This window comes from Pundamilia nyererei, unplaced genomic scaffold, assembly GCF_000239375.1.
Source record: "Pundamilia nyererei isolate P.nyererei 1_Seehausen unplaced genomic scaffold, PunNye1.0 scaffold00306, whole genome shotgun sequence".
Classification (NCBI taxonomy): Eukaryota; Metazoa; Chordata; class Actinopteri; order Cichliformes; family Cichlidae; genus Pundamilia; species Pundamilia nyererei.
Window position 1 is genome coordinate 169,777 of NW_005187707.1, and position 13,597 is coordinate 183,373.

Genomic DNA, 13,597 nt, shown 5'->3' on the forward strand with positions numbered 1-13,597 from the left:
ACAAATGTGCTTTAAATATCTCTTCTGACAGCCTCTCACAGCCATCTAAGGCCTGATACTCACATATAGCATTTGGCAGTCCTATAGTTCCTGTCATAGTGGTAACCAAGACAACGGCCTTGACAGACTCTTAAAAACTGTGACAATTCAAAGGTGAGTTACTTAGATGTAGAAATATAAATGGAAATGTTCATTGGTTCTAGGTAGAGCTGATGGTGATAGCAAGCTGGTATCCCCTGGGAATAATTTCTATGATAGCTGGTGCATAGTTGAATGTTAACAGATTGCTATGTGATCTTGAGAAAATACACAATAGAACTACACCAGAGAGACTATAAGCCATACAGGAATTTCACTGCGTTGTCAGATGTTTCTCAAAACAATAAATTATGAATATTTTCTCATGTGTTCAAGAGTTAGAAAAAGCAGCCAGTTTTGAATAGAAAATAGTGGAATCACATGTAGACTGAGTAAACTGATTTTTTGTGAGCTACTGGCTTACTCGTGTATTCTGAAAGGGAAATAAGAAGCAGAGCATTCAGGTATCAGGCCCCTCTCCTGTGGAACCACCTCTGTACTTTTAAGATTACTTCAGAGTTTCCTTTTTAATAAAGCATATAGTTAGGGATGAATTAGGTGATAGTGAATCATTCTTTAGTTATGCAATAAGTACTTCTTTGCCTCCCATAGTTATTTTTTTCTTCTCCTTTCTTTCATCCCCCAAAAGCTCATGGAAGATGGCAGAACCTGAGTTTGGTTCTGCTGGAGATTTCTTTCTGTTTAAAAGGAGTTTTTCCTTCCCACTCTCAATTGTTTGGTAATAAGGGACATAATTGTTGGGGTTTGGTTTTCAAGACACCAACAATCTATGTCCACTGTGAACAACCATCCTTGAACAGAGGTGGTGGCTTGTGACACCCGCTGTCTGTCACCTATAATCCAGTTTTTCCCTTCCCAGGTGCCTTAACGCCCACTCACATCTTGTGTCAGTTGATCTTAACTGGGACCACAGAATGGGATCTTAAATATTGGTGGTGCTTAAATACTGGTGTGGTATATTATTTTGGTTTTAAACATTCTGTAGTCTAAAAATGTTTTGTACAATGTACATAGAGAACATAATCATGTTATCCAACAAACATTCCTTTTCAGACATTTAAAATGAACAGTATTCTGATTCTTATGAAATTATAGCAGGTTGCAAGTACATAAGTCAGTTTTCAAATTTTAAGATGAAAATCAATTGATATATTTATTGTTTAGACATAATTTTGACATAGATGGGTCAGATCTAAATCTGGCTGATAGCATAATTCATAATCATAATTGTTGATGTGTATATCGCTTCAACGTTGCAGCTGTTGATTTCCAGAAAGCCAGACTGCTTTTGGTGCATTTCAGTCACTTTCAGTTCAGTCCTTGTAAATGACCATTTTCAATGACTTTTCTTTGTTGTTGTTGTTTTTTTAAGCCACTTATGACTAAGTGTTCCGTCTACACATAACAGACAACTTATCAAAGAACCAGTTTACATGTATATCTTTAGGAACTTTGCTACTAGCAGGGTGTCAGAAAAACATCATCTGTTCTCCTTGCTTTAATTGAATCTACAAAAGAAGAAGAAGAAGAAGAAAGAAATAGAATGGACACTGATGGGCCTTAATGCTCTGTCACTGAAGCTTGACAGTTAAATTCCAGTTTGGTGTTAAAGCTATGCCTTAAATATTACTACTGCAAACACTTCTGATACACTGTGCTAACTTATGCCATAATTTGATGTGCCCTTCTCAAGAAAAAAAAAACTATTTCATTCAGTTCATTTCAGCACAACAGTCTCAAAGATATCAATGGAAAGTTGTCAGGTATGGAAAAGTGTGGTAGGAAAAAGTCATGAGCAAGAGGTATGACTTCAATCTCAAGAAGATTTTCAAGAAAAGTTGATTCAAGAACTTGGGAGAGCATCAGAAGCGTTTAACTTGGGATAAAGAGGGGGGGAAATGGACTTTTGCTTAATGGTCCAAAGTTCTCTTTTTCAGATGCAAATAAATGTTGCATTGAGAGTAGAGAGGCACAGAACCCAAGGTCTTAAAGTCTAGTGCGAAGTTGCGATTGTAATGATTGGTCCACTTTGTTGTAGTCCAGAGTCAACTCAGAAGTCCACCAGGAGATTTTAGAAAACCTTGTGCTTCTATCTGTTGGCAAGCATTACGAAAATACTGATTTCCTTATTAACACATGTCCACAATGCCAAAACTCCTACAAGATGGTTTGCTGTCCATGTTATTATAGTACTGAAATAGCTGCCAACCAACCTGACCTGAACCTCATAAACAATTTGTGGGGTATTGTCAACAGGAAGAGATAACACAAAAGCTAAAAACACAGACAAGCTAAAGGCCACCATCAAATCTATCAAAGCTGATTGCCTCTATGTACTGCACTCATACAGTAACTTGTTGTGAAGAAGTCCCAACCAGGAACATACATTTCAGAAGCTGAATGTTTCTGTATTGATTTAAAATAATACTCTAATAATTTGATGCTGGATTTCTGATTTTCCTAAACCTTAATCATCAGATTAAAAATTTAAAAAAAGTCTGAAACATATCAAAGTATTTCACTATACTTTTTTGAACAAAAAAAGAGAGACATTTTGTATTTGCTTTTGTAGTTACTTGTCATGTTTAGTTTTGTAGTTATATATAAATACATTTAACTGCATATCATATTATATAATCGTCTTTTCAAACCTGAGAGATTGATCTTGTCACTGACTGAGCTGAACTGTATATGATCAGGTTAAATTACAGAACAAGCAGCTTTTGTCAGTGATATCCGATATAAGCAGAGACCCTTTAAAAGTATCCATCACGGAATAATTTTAGCATATAAGAAATACTCTCACTTTGGAAATTTAAAATGCATTTTGGTTATAATATTTGTGCACTTTTCCCCGATTTTAAATAAACATAAAGTATACCTATGTAAATCAAGTTTCAAGTGAAAATAAAGATAATACAGGATATACTTTAACTATCTCTACATTTGGAAAATTATCGTGTCACAGCAGCCGAAACATTAAACAGAACCTATATCAAATTGAAATACAAGAGCTCAATAAAATAAATACAATACTGGAAAACAAAATCACTCAAAAAAGTAAAAGAAAAGAAAGGGGAGCACAACTAAACAGAAAAAAAGTGAAATAAAAGAGCAAAGGTGTCTTAGACTCGTTTTTTTATGGACAATGCCAAACATTGACGTTAAATGCCAAAACATAAAGCCACAACCAAAGAATATCCTGAATGAGAAGTGTCAGCAGTATACATCAAACAGTGATAAGAAAAATCAACTTTAGCAGCCAAAAGCTACAGTACATTTTACATATTGAATTATGTATGTGCGGTGCGGGTAAATGATAACAGGACGATATCAACATCAACTGGTATAGAACGGATTGAAAGTCTTAAGGTGCATTTCACGTCAGACCTTTCGCCCATTTACAACTTAGTCGGGTTTTGCTTTTCAGCACTTCTTCTAAATTATTTTATATAGTTCTGTGTGTATTTTAAGGTTATATATTTCATAACTTTTCCTTCATTATGTTTACGTTGAAACGTTTAAAAGTGTTCAACGAGTTGCCTGTGAGGTGCAGCGTAGCTCCTTCCTTTACCTGTTTGCATTTGTCCTCTGCTCCTTTTTTGTCTATTTCAGCCTGTTCTGCCCGGTCTATAGCGTTCTCCTTATCCAGCTTCAGCATCTGCATTTTCTTCTTGATGGCCTCCATGTTTCTTCAGTGTCTGTGAGCTAAACAGAAAGAGAACTGCACCCAGCTTTCGGGACAGACACAGGCAACGGTCCGTGACAGGAGAACAGGAGGGTCTCTGTGAAGCTGTTCAAGAGAGCAAGAGAGGATGGCATGACAGCAGTACGAGCCCACGCACTCCTCTTTTTCTCCCACTTTGGATCCGTACGATTCGTTGACCATGTTTAGGCACTGAAAGTTGTGCAGGCTGTCTGACGTGTGTGTTCAGTATGTGAGAATAAATCAAGACTATCCCCGACCACTGGGACATCAGCAAAGGTAACAGAGCAAATCACTGATCTAAAACGTTTAGAGATGAAAAAAGTAGTACCAATCCGAAAATTACCAATTAAAATATTAAAGGCGTTGAATTAAAACAAACAAACAAACAAAAAAAACCCACAACTGACTGGGTCATATGTGAAGATGTACATACTGAAAACATAAAAATCCAAAATTGAAAGTTAAAACACAAAGAGAGAAAGTCTATACCGCGTAAACAGAAGGACACAGTTATAGTGTAAGACCGTAATAACATACCTATAATCTGGGAAAACTGGTAGCTAAACCAAAGCATTTATTTTAATTGAGTCTCCATTTCTACTTATCTGTATAAATGAGGAGGTCCTACTTTCAAATCAGACTTGAGAAAGTCCCCACAAGGGCTTTGTAGTGCAGTGGGGTGTGATGATTTCAGTTAAAGTGAGACGATTTAACAATGTGTTAGTCCCTACAAGATACAGGTTTGCGAGCTATACAATAACTACTGCTATTTAGAGGCAATAAGGTAACTAGTGAGACATGTGGCTAATATCCATTTAGTTCAGCTTTATTTACTTTGTAGTTTCAGTTCACAACAATTGTCTAAAGGTGTTTTGTATTGTAATGTAAAGAAGCCCTTTAAACAAGCACTGGGCAATGGTAGGGAGGATGAAGGGAAGAAGTTTTAACAGGAAAAGCAGATGTAGCATAAGCAGCCTCTGACTGGTTGAGGGCGAGGGGAAAGAATAAATAGAGAATATAGTTCCAAACACATTTTGTTTAAATATATTTATTGAAAATAATGCAAGCTGTGTTATAGATTCTCCACTGTGTAACACTGAGTTTTCACCTTTTAGGGACATGATATCTATGTTGGGACAAACAAACTGTTAAACAACAGATGTCAACATCTCTTTAAACACTGTCTTTATTGAATATAAATCACAGTTACAGTGTCCATCATCGGTACTATTGTGAATGAGCATTATAATTAGTCAACATGTGCACAAAATTTTAAAAAACCTTTGTATGTTATACTGCATACTGCTCTAGCTATCCTAAAAATAATATGCAAATAATATGCAAAAGAAAAAAAGGCCAACGTAAGGGCAGATTTTAATCATTATCTTATAATCTATTTTTGTGTTCATCCATATAAAATGCCAATATATACCTCAGATCATTTCCTTTTCAGTTGTAGGAATTCTTTAGAAAAATCCCACAAATAACATATCATAGGAGCAAGTCAATAACCACTAAGAATCCAAATACAGTCAATTTAATGTCAAATATTCCTGTTGCAAATACACTTTCACTGTGTAATTGCAAAAATATATTCATAATTTTTCTCTACTAGACCCTCATCAAGCACAAGTCATGTTACATAGAAAGTACTAAAAACTTAGGATACAAGTATAAACTTACAGCTGATCCCATGTCCCTGGTACATAATACATAAAGGTATAAATTTAAAACACTTTATTTGTTTAAAGAAATCCTGACAGTGCTGGACTCTTTGCAACAATCTCAAATATTTAAAAATTAAATATATGGCTTCATTATTTGAACACAAATGAGTCCTCTAGTCTGATTTCTGGCTAAATACTGTAGATGGTTAAATCCAAAAACCCACACAGAAAAACATAGCAATGTACTGGAGGATATCCTTTTAACATATTCTGAAGGTTGTAAAAAAACACTATGATTTTTTCCACTGTATAATTATTTTATCCCAATTTAGATTTAAAATGTGTAATTTTATATATTAAGTTTAACCAGTACGTCAATTAACATATTGAATATCATTACTGTCATACAACCACAGATCTCTTTTTCACAATGAACTCCTATACATCAAGGCACTTTGTGTCTGTAAACACACACACACGCATACCAGCACACACACCCACGCACACACGGCATATAAAATTTGCATAGATTCTGCATAATTGTCATGGAAGCATTAATTCTGCTTGCCTATATAAGATATCTATATCTAGGACAGTTAAGGCAAGTATAATTTAATGGCGTGACTGCCATTTTACACAGCATGTACACACAAAGATGAAAAAAAAAGAATTCAAAATAGAGAAAAATATACTGATAGGTGTGTAACCATATAATCAAAAGTACAGATACCTTAATCAGCGTTACGGACGTCATTGTTAACTTTTGAAACTAAATGTGAAACAGTTTGCTGTGGAATTGAAGTCAGATTGTTTAATGTTACAGTTATAGTTATATGTTATAGTTTTCTCCACTTAAAGATGAGCTGAGAGCAGGTCCTTATCATTCCAAAGATGACTTCTGCTGACGACACTGCATGCTGCTACAGACCCACACTTATTCTCTCACTGTTCCTGGCCATCTTCCCGCAGTTCTGACGGGAGGAATTTGTACTGCTGCTGTCTGATCATGGCCAACTTCTTCCTGGCTTCCTCCAATTCCCTTTCTTTCCGTAGCATCTCCTCCTGAGCGGCAATGATCTACAACACAACACAATTGGTCAGCATGTCACCACACTTAAGAAACACTTGTTTCACAATCACACACATGAAACTGAACTTAAGTCAGATGAACAGATCCCAATCCAGACCTCCGCACACTTAAGTCCTAACCTATACAAAAGATGTGAACTTGACCTTTCTTCCTATAAAACAGCGGTGCGTACAGCTGAGCCACATGCCCACCCTGGGTCAGTACTTCCAGTTTCCCTTTTTCTAATTCAGTCCTATCCTGCTGAGCTACCCAGCTGTTACACTTCACAGTCACACATACACATGAGACAGTGCTTTATCACGATTATAGAAATGTAACACAAATGAGTTTACAACACACAATGAGACTGAAGGCGAAGTTACATGTAGAACATGTGCTTCGGATCGCTAACTTACCTGAGCAATACCTCCCACCATCTTACTCTTGACCACCACAGCCTGGTCGTCTTGTTCTTCAAATGCTGCTTTTTGTGCTGCTTTCACCAGATTATCAGAGGCTCTTTTCACAGCATTTCCAGCAGCCTGCAGAAACACACACAAGATTTCAAGTCAAATCACAACTTAAAGGCTTTAAACTTGAGTAAAGATGGAAAACATTACAAAAGGAATGTATAAAAGACACTCAGTATGTCTAACCAATGGTCTATGATTTGAGTCTTTGAGGTGCATGTAGAACACAGTCATCAACCTTTCTCTACTAAACAGCAACTCCTGGAAAGGCAGTAATGAGTCCAACTGGGCTCTGACAGAAAACCATAACAGTTGTTTTGTTCTTGACACAGGAGGAAAGCTATAAAAGGCAACAAGGATCAGTCCCAAACATCAGTCAAAGCCAAACAATTCTTATTGGGCAACTTGGCTCAATGAAGACAAGGTTTCTCCTTTTGAGGCTCAGTGGGCTGAATCAGCCAGTGGGCTGAGACGAGAAAAAATAATTAAATAACAACACAGTAAATCTGTTTGAATCCAGGAACATCCACTTCCACACAGACAGAAAATTTCTCTTGGAGCCCTTTTCCCTCCCTGATTGTCTAAATATCATATATCATCATGTAGGCACAATGCATGAAGCAAAATATTATGTCTATGAATTCTGTTACCTTAAGGAGAAGAATGAGGTGCAACACATGTCACTCCCAAACCTTAGCCTTAAAGACATGAAGATAAATCTCGAAATCTTTAAGGTACGTAGCCTGTGGCCTTGGCTAATGAGTTTGGTTGGAGGCATGCAGTTACAATTTCCACTGCACTGATGCACTTTCAGTACCTTCACACAGAGCCCACCTTTTGAAATTACATCCTCCCAAATGGGGAGCATAAGCATAGTAAGAAAACCAAAAAAAAAGAAAAAAGATTCTGTTCATCTGGACGTAACGTTTTCAGTGGGAGAAATATTTCGGAATCATCCAAGTGACTTCTTCAGTCTCAGCTGACTGAAGGTTTCCCCAACCTTATAAACAGTACCTTTGCACAATAAATGAAACTAGCCCACTTAATGAACAATGGATTGTGAGGTCAGTTCCTTGATCATTAATATGCAAATTATCATGACCAATTGAGCAATTATTGTATGCCTCCTCTGCAGGTCATGTAGTGCAAATGGACAATGGAAACGAGTGCTGTGGTGAAATGTTCGCAACTTTAACAGCCCGAGTGGCACTACAACAACAACACAAGCCAATAGAACAACGTCTCTCAATGTTGCAGCCGTAAGCTATATTTGCTAGTGTAAAAACATGGCTACATTAGGTAGTTCCAAGTGCTTGATGTGCAGTTTACATTGTGCTGATGTCCAAATGACAGAAAAACAAAGGTAAATTAAAAAGCACAACATTTAAGCCTAGTAACTATAGTACCTGAAACTAAAAATATATTTTTATTATTAACACAGCTCATTTTTGTTCATCTAATTCTGAGGTGGTCAAGTTGGAACTTGCTTTAAAATTACAGAATCATTAGACACCTCTACATGGACTCACTGATCCATACTGCTAGGATCTACAGCAATGACATCGGAATGTCATTCAGACAGGAGAAGTGCTCTGTGATGCCAGAGGTAAAGCAGTCAAAACTGAGAAGACTGAACTACAAGAAGGCAACATTGCAGACAGCATCAATGGACATTATGTTGTGTGACTTTTTATTCGTTTGCTAACAGAAAATGTTATTGTGGCATATGATTGCGAGGATTCTTCTTATAAATTAATTAATATGAAATATTCGATTTTTGTAGGTGGTATAACATAAAATATTAACTGTGTTATCCACAAACTACTGGCTGCAATAAAAAAAAAAGAGTTCAAAAATCCTTCTTTCCAGAAATATTCAAACATTTAATAGAGAAACCATTAATACAGAATATAGCTAAGAGCAAATGGTTCTAGTGTAATCATAGATCAAGGCTAATATTTCCAGTTCTTAGTGCTATGTGTGGACTGGGTAGATTGTTTCCAGAGCTCTTGTAGACATAAATGTATGAGAATTACTGTGGTGGCAGCTGCAGGTCCAAAAGAGGAGGAGATAAGCCACTGCTGATTGGATCAGAGAATATGAGTTGGGCTGGCAGGCCGATGTGCTCACAGCTACACTCAAAGATAGTATTTTTGGGTGGATGAAGTGACAGGAAATACTTGTACTTTCTGTTATGTCTTGCAACTGCCGAGCATCAGTTACACCTAAAAGGTCATAACAACTCTTTTGAGCAGAGTTTCAGCAAGAAGAAAAAGGTTTTACATCTTTTTAAAGAGTCACTAATTTGTTATACCAAACCTGTGAAAATGCTTTACTGTCATTATATAACCAATTTCTGAGCCTTAAACACCGACTCTGCAGGAGCTTTGCCCATTCTGAAATTATATACCCAATGATGTCACAGAAAGAAACACATCTCTGAGCAGCATTTAATAAATACTGAAAGAAAGCAATATGCAAAGGGCATTCTTACTTGTGCCAAATATAGAGCATGCTAATCCTTGTTAGCAGCTGTACAAATCACGCAGCTCACCTGTAACCCTAAACTTTGAAATTCCAGCCTATTAATACACTATAATATACTGTGTGCTCTCTAAAAGCCTCAGCTGTTGCAGAATGACTAATGTTATTGTCCCTTCAGTAGAACTGTAGTGTTGGAATCATAAGTAGAGATGACGAGCACACATCTCACGGTGAATTTGCCCATGTCAGATCTAATTTTGGACCTAACTCTTTGCTTCTCAGTCTTGAGAAAATGGCTCAAGCTAAAACAAACTCAATACAAACAATTCAGTGATATCCTTGTAAATATGTAGATCACTACATAGCTATTTCTCTTAAAATTGATCTTAAAATGCTACCACAGCTACATCTATTTTAATATGACAGTCACTTAGCTTTGTAATGCATCTGTTAGGGGTCTGGCTAAATGGGTCATTTCACACATGGTTCAAAGGCTGCACAGCTTTAAGGAACTGCCACGATTGAAACATCTTTTCACCATTGTGCACCACTTTTGTCTGGGTTCCCGCTTCCTGAGTTACTGTCCATAATAACCCATGACGTCAGGTTTACCTCTCCAGTTGTGTTAAGTGTGTTATAAATAATGGTTTTTTTTCATGCAGAACAAACAAAATGTGAAACTGACCTTGGACAGTATTAAATACTACCGCCAGTCTTTTGCCATCTTTCCTTGTCCTTTTGTTTATGTTCATTTATCGGGCTGGCTACACACTCTGTCTCTTCTTGACAGTTGTGACTTTGACCTCAGCATCTAGCCAAATAAGGCCTTTTAAAGTGGCACAGTAACAGAAGTAATAGTAGCTCTCCTGTGTTTTTGCGCCTTGAGCAAAATTAACATGCAGTGCTGACCTGGAGCCTCTTCATGGTCTGTGAGTCCTGGTCAGCCTTGACCTTGCAGGCTACCAGCAGCTGAGCAGTGGAGGCTGCCACCTGCTTTGCTGATGAGATGAGCTTCTCTTCACTGGCATGTCCCTGTACTGCAGAGTTTGCTGCCTCACACAGGTTGTTGGTTGCTGCAGCGACCATTCGAGCCTATGGAGTCAAAGTTCTCAGTGGTTAGATGTTTTAGGAATACCTTTAAAAAAATTACAAAATTATAACAGGAGACTTACAGCTGAAATGAGCCCCTGAGACCACTGTCCATCATCTACAGCATTAGCTGGGATTGCCCCCACCTGAAAATCCAGGATAATTATTTTTGACGGACATCAAAATGACATTTATGAATGAATGTTACTAAACTCCTTGATAGAAATGATTATTAGCTGTATTTGTGGGATTTCACTTATGTTTAAATGCACATATCAGTTCTTTTGTTGGTTCTCACATACCTTCCCTTGAGCCACCAGCTCCCTCTGTGCTGCTGAAGCAGCTTTTACCAGAGCACTGGTGGCAGCTGCAATAGACTTGGCTGCCTCCAGAATCTGCTCCTCAAAGTTCAAGCTCTCATCGGCCTCCTGTTTGAGAGAACAAACCAATAGTAAAGAAAAATGCTGCACTATGATTAACTGTAGAATAGAACAGACTAGCTCTTTATTGTCATTGTACATGCACAATGAAACTATGGATTCCCCACGCTAGCTGTGCAGGAATTAAATATAAATAGTAAGACAGCAAGAATAAATAAAAAGAGGCTGAGACAAAAATATTCAGACAAAAAATGAATAGGGCTTGTCTACAGGAAATATTGGTTTGGAGAATAAATTAATAAGTATGAAAAGTATTAAGAGTGTCAAGAATAAGCTTTGTGGTGCTGCCATTATCTGTGTTGTGAGTAGTTGTCAGCACATAAGAGATGTGACACACAAAATGACTGTGACCTGGTGTTGAGGTTAACAGGATCAGTGTGAATACTTGTGCTCTGTAAAAAACCCTCTGACCTTGGGCTTAGTCCTCGGCCTCAGCTGCTCCAGTTTCTTGGCAGCAGCTTCAATAGCTGCTGCTGCTCCCAGCAGTTCATTCTCTGCAATGACAGTGGGATCCTCAGGGTCCACCCACTCTGTGCCTAAAAGACACGGGGGGGGGAAAAAGAGTACTGTCACTCTGTGCTCAAAAACACATTTTAAACTCTTCCATCAACCCCAACCTAGAATCCTATGGGCAAAAAGGGGTTTACCTAGTTAGTAGCAGTGTTTACCTAGGTGGCATGTAGCAAATTGAGGCTATAGGATGCCACACAGGTTTCCTATTTGACACTCCCTATTGACACAGACAGTGACTAAATCAATACTACCTGATCTTATACCATCTAGTGTCTAATAATGATGATGATGATAATAATAATAATAATGACAATTAAAAACTTGGATTTGTATAGCGCTTTACAGAACAGTAGAAAAAAAACAGTGCTATATATTAATCCTTTAACTTCAGGCAAAGTTGTTAAAGATCAAAGATTTAGATACCTTTCATGGCCTCAGCAGCCTGGATAAGCTCAGTGACGGAGCCTGCCACCTGCTTGGAGTAGCTGGCCAACTGCTGCTTCAGATCATGAGATGGCTTCATGATGATCTGTGTATAAAGGAAGAAAGTCACAAACTTTATTACTGCATGTACTTGAATTAATCAAATCCCAGCCTGTACTAAACTAATGCTAAGATAATCAAAGTAGATGATATTACATTGCACCGTACGCCACTCTCCTTTGAGTCAAATATCTAAGCTTTACTATCTAGTAAGGCAGTAATGAGCCTGTATCATATCACCTTTTAGTAAAGTTCAACTACAAATCTGGATGAACATCAAGTACAGGGGCAATAAGAGCAGAGCGGATAGATGAAAACATGCATAAAATTAAAACAAAAAAAGTGTAAAATTACAATTCTGTGCTCTTTATTCAAATTCAAGATGCGACTTTATTTCTGTATGTTTACATTTTTTCAGTTATACTGTGTTGTGTAGCAAGACTAGACTAACTTCCCGATATACTCAGGGATCTATGTTGTGCCATCCTAGATAGTGGTTCTGACACTCAAGTCATGAGCCTCCTTCCTTCCCCTTAGCGTACAGTGTCAGGTTGCAGGACTTGGGATAAACCCTATACGCATGGAGGGTTTTGTCTTGATGTCAGTGGCTTCTATCTACTCCTTTGGCCATATTATAATTCCAGCAGGGTATCTGACAACCAGCAGGGCATAGGTGTCGATTGCTCAGATTTTGTTCTTCCTATTCAGCTGACTCCTCAGGGCTTGCCTTACTCTTTGCAGGTATTTGGTGGTTGCAGCTTTCCTAGCGGCCTCTTCGTGGTTCCCATTTGCCTGTGGGATACCCAGGTTCTATCTGAAGCTGTGGACTAGTTTTTATATAGCTCTTTTCTACTCTACCTGAGCACTCAAATTGCTTTATACAACTTGCCTCATTTACCCATTCACATCCATTTATATAAGTATGTTTTTCTCTTTTTTTCCTGAGAAAATGCTTTCTATCCAAAATTCACACGCATATTTACTTTGATGGATTCATGGATTCACCAGAGAGTGTCTTGCCAAAGGATATTTGGCATGCAGACTGCAGCAGCCAAGGACCAAAGCACAAACCTTCCGATCAGAAGATTTCTCTCCTGAGGTACAGCTGTCCTCAATGTCTGAAAAGTCTCCTTCTGGTAGTGCAATCCACTTAGTTCTGACTACATTCCTTCTCTTTGTTACCATCCAACTGCACTTGTCCAGTCCGAATGACATTCCAATGTCATTGCTGTAAATCCTAGCAGTAAGTGGATGTCTCATTCATTTTGGCATACAGCTTCATGTCATCCATGTAGAAGAGATGAGTCATAATTGCGCCATTCTGTAGTTGGCATCCATAGCCAGACCCATGAATGATCTCATTCAGGGGGTTTAGGCTTATGCAGAACAGCAGTGGGGACAGAGCAACTCCTCAGTAAATACCATACTTGTGTTATTGGCATGAAGTTGGTCTCTAGTGCTGTTCACCTCATCCCCATTGAATTTATGATAAAACCTCTTCATTTAGTTAGTTAGCCATTCTCGTGCCTCATCCATTAGCGCTCTCTCCGAGATTGGAGGGTTGGAATGATGAA

At 37.9% G+C, this 13,597-nt stretch overlaps 2 protein-coding genes across 3 annotated transcripts in view; both read right to left on the bottom strand.

Moving 5' to 3' along the window:
* The window catches only part of tpm2 (tropomyosin 2 (beta)), a 13,805-nt gene extending 9,863 nt beyond the window's left edge, over positions 1–3,942 (bottom strand). Inside the window, exon 1 of the mRNA XM_005751328.2 lies at positions 3,591–3,942. Within this exon, the coding sequence (XP_005751385.1) occupies positions 3,591–3,787 (197 nt within the window). The 5' untranslated portion in view covers positions 3,788–3,942. The remainder of the gene's footprint in view (positions 1–3,590) is intronic.
* An 898-nt stretch (positions 3,943–4,840) lies between these two features.
* The window catches only part of tln1 (talin 1), a 55,230-nt gene continuing 46,473 nt past the window's right edge, over positions 4,841–13,597 (bottom strand). For both annotated transcript variants that reach the window (XM_005751301.2, XM_005751300.2), the window contains exons 51-57: positions 11,964–12,069; positions 11,439–11,563; positions 10,890–11,015; positions 10,671–10,733; positions 10,408–10,590; positions 6,961–7,086; positions 4,841–6,552 (exon numbers count right to left, since the gene is read on the bottom strand). In XM_005751301.2, the coding sequence (XP_005751358.1) occupies positions 6,418–6,552; positions 6,961–7,086; positions 10,408–10,590; positions 10,671–10,733; positions 10,890–11,015; positions 11,439–11,563; positions 11,964–12,069 (864 nt within the window). In that variant the 3' untranslated portion in view covers positions 4,841–6,417. The remainder of the gene's footprint in view (positions 6,553–6,960; positions 7,087–10,407; positions 10,591–10,670; positions 10,734–10,889; positions 11,016–11,438; positions 11,564–11,963; positions 12,070–13,597) is intronic.